Raw genomic sequence first — 5746 nt, forward strand, 5'->3', positions numbered from 1 at the left:
ATGGACCGTGATGATGGATAACACATGGCTGTGATGCTGGGATCATCTTCTTCATCATGTCTCCAGCGGCTCCGGTAACGGACAGCAGCGCTGTTGATGTCCTCCGCGAGCAGACGGACGCGCCGCGGGAAGCGGTGAGAGAAAACCTTTGTTACAAACCGCGACGGAAGAGAACGTTTCAGCGCTGCATTTGTGTGTGTGTGTGTGTGTGTGTAGGTGAGTGAAAGGAGATAAACACAAAGATTCATATCTATCGACTACTGAAAAATATTTTTTTATTTGTGTTCAATTTATGACTATAACGCCCCCATTATTGTAATAAAAATATTATTCATATTTCTGTTATTTCATATATACATAACAGTATCCCTGAATGTTATTAAAATAATGTTAAAAAACACTTAAATATTTTTTATTTAAAATATTTTTTAAAGATTTATTTTTGGCATTTATTTAAAATACTTTTATAATTTAATTTGAAATTATATTTTGTTAAAAAATACTGCTATTATATTATAACTTTATCATTATTATGAATATACTTAGCATTTTTGACTAACCCCGTTCTCATTATTGTAATAAAAAATTGTTTTTATATAATTTAGACAGAGTATAATTCAAATGGAAGAGTATGCATGTTATGAAAATAATGTCAATTTTTTTAGAATACTTCATTAAAATAATTACTGAATTATTGTATAAATAATTTATTATATACAATTTTATTATTATATAATTTATAGTATAATTTAAATGTAACAGTATGCTTGATTGTTATTAAAATAATGTAAAAAATTGTAAAATATTTTATTAAAATTATTCTTGAATTACTGTATAATTTATTTACATGAATTACATTATTATTATTATTATTATTATTAATAACAATATTTTAAAATTATTTTTCCTTTAAGAGTATGCTAAATTCTCTTAAATTCTGCAAAAATGGTATCATTTTAAAATAATTTTAATAAAATGATTAAATGATTAAATTACTTAAATTATTTTATGATTTATTTACATAAATGATATGTAATTTTATGTCTTTATTATTATTTATTACAGGTTTTTTCCCCCTTCTTTTCATTTTGGTGTGAAATGTGACCTGCATTTTGTGAAAACCACCCAGTGACATTTAAGTTGTTTGTAATTATTTATGATATATATTTTAGACTTTGAAAATTCATAAAACTTTGTTTGCTTATGAAGTTCTAACTTGCATGTTACCAACAGTTTAGGGCCTCCCTGATGATCTAAACCTCATGAATTGGCAGTGAGGTCGGCCTCTGTTATGTCACGTTACTAAACACCTGCGCTAAAATAGTCCGAATGAAAGTGGGACGCCTCGCTTGCACCTCCCAAAATATACAGCGACAGCAGCAGAGAGTCCTCACTATATAAGCCTTTAGCACAATACAGAGGCTTTGTTTCACTGAAGTGCTTTAGAGAACAGATCCGTCCCTAGTGCTTCAGCTTCAACTAACACAGTTAACCTAAGAGCGTGAGGAAATGTGTTTTCTCTTCTCGTGCTCTGCACTTCATTTGGCTGCTGAAAGATGGTGATTAACTGCTTTGATCATTATTTCCTCAGAAGTGTTTAAGTGTAAAATGCCCCTCTGCTCACTGAAAGCTCTCTGTTCAATAATTAGTGCAGGCTAGAAATGATGAGCATGAACACTTTTAGTCAATGAAATAGTGATTTGTTTAACTGTAATGTTTACAAAATTAGCAGGATCTAATTCATATATTCAAGATGAATGAACGACGAAAGATCAAATTAGCTCAACTTGTGAAGGTCTTGGTTGAACCTTTTTTGGCATTAACCACAAGCACACTTAGACATCAGTTAGATGTGGATTAACCTAATTGTGGTTAGGGTCGGTTTTAGTTTAGTTTGAATTAGATGTTATTTTTATATTTTAATTTTAGTAAAACATTTCTGTTGTTTTTGTCATTTTTATTAGTTTTTATTATTATTATTATTATTAAATATATCTGTAGTTTTTAAGTTTTAGTCTAGTTTACATTTATTTAGATTGAGTTATTTAAGTGCTTCAAGTTAAATTAAACAAAAATGTGAAATGTTGTTTTGGCCGCCAGGGTTCTTATAGTTAACAAATTAAAATTTGTTAATCCAAAAAAATAACCTTTCATGACTTGAAATAAAATAAACTTTATCTGAGATATTTTAAAATATTAAAAAAAGTTATTTCGGGTAACATTTCGCATTTTCATTTTAACTTGTACTAAAATGACGTAGATGATGTAGTAAAAACCAGTGTTGGGGGGTAGTAACGCATTACAAGTAACGCGAGTTATGTAATCAGACTTTTTTCAACAAGTAACTAGTAAAGTAACACATTACTTTTTTAATTTACAAGAAAATATCCGAGTTACTTTTTCAAAAAAGTAACGCCAGTTACTTTGTTTTCCCATTTATTGACTGACAGCTCTCCTGTCCCCATGTTGGGAGAAATCGGAAGTACAGAGGCGTTGTGTGAACATGATGTTACTGTAGTTCTAGACTAAATTTCCATAAAAAGTAACTAAGTAACGTAATTAGTTACTTTTTTAGGGAGTAACGCAATATTGTAATGCATTACTTTTAAAAGTAACTTTCCCCAACACTGCTAAAAACTATGTAGACCACTAACACACACACACACACACACACACACAGTTACTAAAAATGTAACAAATTAAAATGTAAACAGAAAAATATAAAAACTAAATCTAATTCAAAATATTAATAAAAACTATAATTAAGTTTTAAACTAAATAGTTTTAATTAATGACAATAACCCTGGTTAGGGTGTTTTGGTTTATTCTAACCATGCAAAATAACTTTATTATTTCAAGAAAGACATGCTTTAATCGTCTCTTTCGACTTTTAAATACACTTCAGCGACTCTCTGATGCTTGTGCAGTCATTCCTTGATGTTTGGTCAATATCAGCATGTTTCATGAACCATCTTTTTTCTGTAAAACCTCAAACTCACTGGTCCCCTATATAATGACTCCAGGTTATTGATTAAATTATTTGGCAAAACCCGAGAAGGCCATTTTGTTTTTAAAGAAAGTCAAGTCTTTTATAATCCATCTTTTATTCAGTCTTTTTCCCATAGAAGATTTATGAAATCAGTCATTAATGCAAGTGATGCTTGCTGATCCACAGGACATATAAATATAATTATATAAATATAATCTTTTACCTTGCACTGATTTTCTAGGATCCTCACTCAGAAGAACAGAATTCCCTCAAATAACAAAGAATGTGAGGAGACTCAAATACAAATGAGAGTATAATGCATTGTATATTAATGGCTGAGAAATACTTCATAAGGGCTACTTGTCATAAGTGCTGCGGTTCCCGCTGAGAGCTCCGGTCGTGAGCTGCTCCAAGGGCCACGGTAAAAGGCAGAGCGGATAATTATGGAAGAACATCATCAATTATTTAATGCCAGCTGTCATGTTAAGGGCATAAGACAGCCATGCAATCACATACTCCAGAAACGGCAAAATAAAAGCCTGAGAAGTTTGTTCAGCATGAATACGACATTTGTATTTTGTCCATTCGTTCTCTCAAACGAAGGCTTTTCCAGAACCATCAACAAAATACTCTTAAAGCAGAATCACTGAGGTCAATAAGAACTATATATCTACAATATTATACACTTTCTCATTTGTACTCTTTAAAAAATATTTTCTGAATATTAAACAAAGATTATTGGAGTATGTTTTACAAGAAAATACTATTTCAGTCTTTTTACCTCAAAATTTCAAGTTCAATTCAAGTGAATTTTATTTTAAAATTATTTTAAAATGTCATTACAATTATTTAAAATCTGTTATTTAAAAAAATATTTAAAAGTTGTTTAATTGTTAAAATTAAATTTGTTTATTTAAACATTTGTAAAACTTTATACATTATAATATTGGATATAATGCAACATTTACTTGCATTATATCCAATATTATAATGTATAAAGTTTTACAAAAGTTTGATTTTTGACCCTTCATACTGAAAAGTTTGGCCATCTCTGTAATAAAATAACCATTTTTAGCTCTCCAAGAAACCGAGGAACTGAGTGATCAGTTTAAAAATATATATATAATAAAACCATGGTTAATTTTCTTGAGATTTGTATTTGTGTATACTTTATTATTTTTTTCTTTGTTTTGTTTTTATAACTGTACTGCCTTACTGATTTGATGTTTTCTACTGTTTAATGAAAAAAGAAATCAGGAAAAAGATTGAATCGTCCCGAGAATCAAATGATTCGTGAACCCGTTCCGAAGTCCCGAGAATCAAATGATTCGTGAACCCGTTCTGAAGTCCCGAAAATCAAATGATTCGTGAACCCGTTCCGAAGTCCCGAGAATCAAATGATTCGTGAATCCGTTCCGAAGTCCCGAGAATCAAATGATTTGTGAACCCGTTCTGCAGTCCCGAGAAACAAATGATTTGTGAACCCGTTCCGAAGTCCCAAGAAACAAATGATTCGTGAACCTGTTCCGAAGTCCCGAGAAACAAATGATTCGTGAACCTGTTCCGAAGTCCCAAGAAACAAATGATTCGTGAACCTGTTCCGAAGTCCCGAGAAACAAATGATTCGTGAACCTGTTCCGAAGTCCCAAGAAACAAATGATTCGTGAACCCGTTCCGAAGTCCCAAGAATCAAATGATTCGTGAACCCGTTCCGAAGTCCCGAGAAACAAATGATTTGTGAACCCGTTCCGAAGTCCCGAGAATCAAATTATTCGTGAACCCGTTCCAAAGTCCCGATCTGAATCAAATGATTTGTGATACGCGATCCAATTGGAGCGCTTCGAAACAGTGAATTATTTTGCGACGCAATGGTTTAACTGATTTGGAGTTTCGAAAAGCTCCGTTTCACCCATCACAATACGTGCTTTTTAAAGCTGCAGTCCATAAGTTTTGCCTCTTTGTCGCCATCTCTGTTTGAAAACCTGCAATTGCAGTTATTTGCGCAATTATCTTTATTACGTGGGTCATGCACCTTCAAGGCTCCAGTGCGGACGAATCTAATGTTTTGAGGAGTATGTGTGGCTGTCAGTCATCGCACCGGTGTGGATACTGTACTTAGGAATCACAGATTCTAGCCTATGTCTTGGAATATATGACCCAAATAAGAATTTTCACCGGATATATTGTCATCTGAACAAATAACAAGTCTGCCAACTGAGGAAAAAAGCATTACAATAAATCGCGCTGTGATTAAATCTAACGATCGGTTATGCAAATGCAAATTATTATTGTTATACTTTGTTCTCAAATTGTTCATGTTAAAATCATCAGCATTGCGTGACTGTGTATTAGCGTGTAGATTACAATTTCTGTTGTCTAATCTCTAATTGTCATACCATTTGAATTTCACATAAAGAAATTCTTTTAACCCAAAAAAGCTCATTATTCTTCCTTCAAACTGGTTCTCTTTAAAATACAAATCTTGTGTAATACCACAGAGGCTATCTGTAATCAGATGCACATTTAAAACTGGAATATAGGCTCATTTCAGTCACATGTGTTTCATAAACACATAATCCTTTCTGGATTACAATCCGCCATCAAAATGATACATTTAATTATTCCAGCTGCTGTGAGAAAAGGCTATTAATGATCCGTCACCTGCAGGATCCTCACATGCGATATAGCCAACTAGCCGGGCTCTTTCTTTATGTTTACAGACGTGACGTACTGACGCAGTGCCATGCTCGAATTTCC

At 32.3% G+C, this 5746-nt stretch overlaps 1 protein-coding gene across 1 annotated transcript in view; it reads left to right on the forward strand.

Annotated features, from left to right (window-relative positions):
* LOC107732502 (transmembrane protein 151B) overlaps window positions 1-5746 on the forward strand; it is a 9948-nt gene continuing 4202 nt past the window's right edge. Inside the window, exon 1 of the mRNA XM_016543856.1 lies at window positions 1-134. Within this exon, the coding sequence (XP_016399342.1) occupies window positions 57-134 (78 nt within the window). The 5' untranslated portion in view covers window positions 1-56. The remainder of the gene's footprint in view (window positions 135-5746) is intronic.

The sequence above is a fragment of the Sinocyclocheilus rhinocerous genome, unplaced genomic scaffold (assembly GCF_001515625.1).
Source record: "Sinocyclocheilus rhinocerous isolate Xijiao unplaced genomic scaffold, SAMN03320098_v1.1 scaffold310, whole genome shotgun sequence".
NCBI lineage: Eukaryota > Metazoa > Chordata > Actinopteri > Cypriniformes > Cyprinidae > Sinocyclocheilus > Sinocyclocheilus rhinocerous.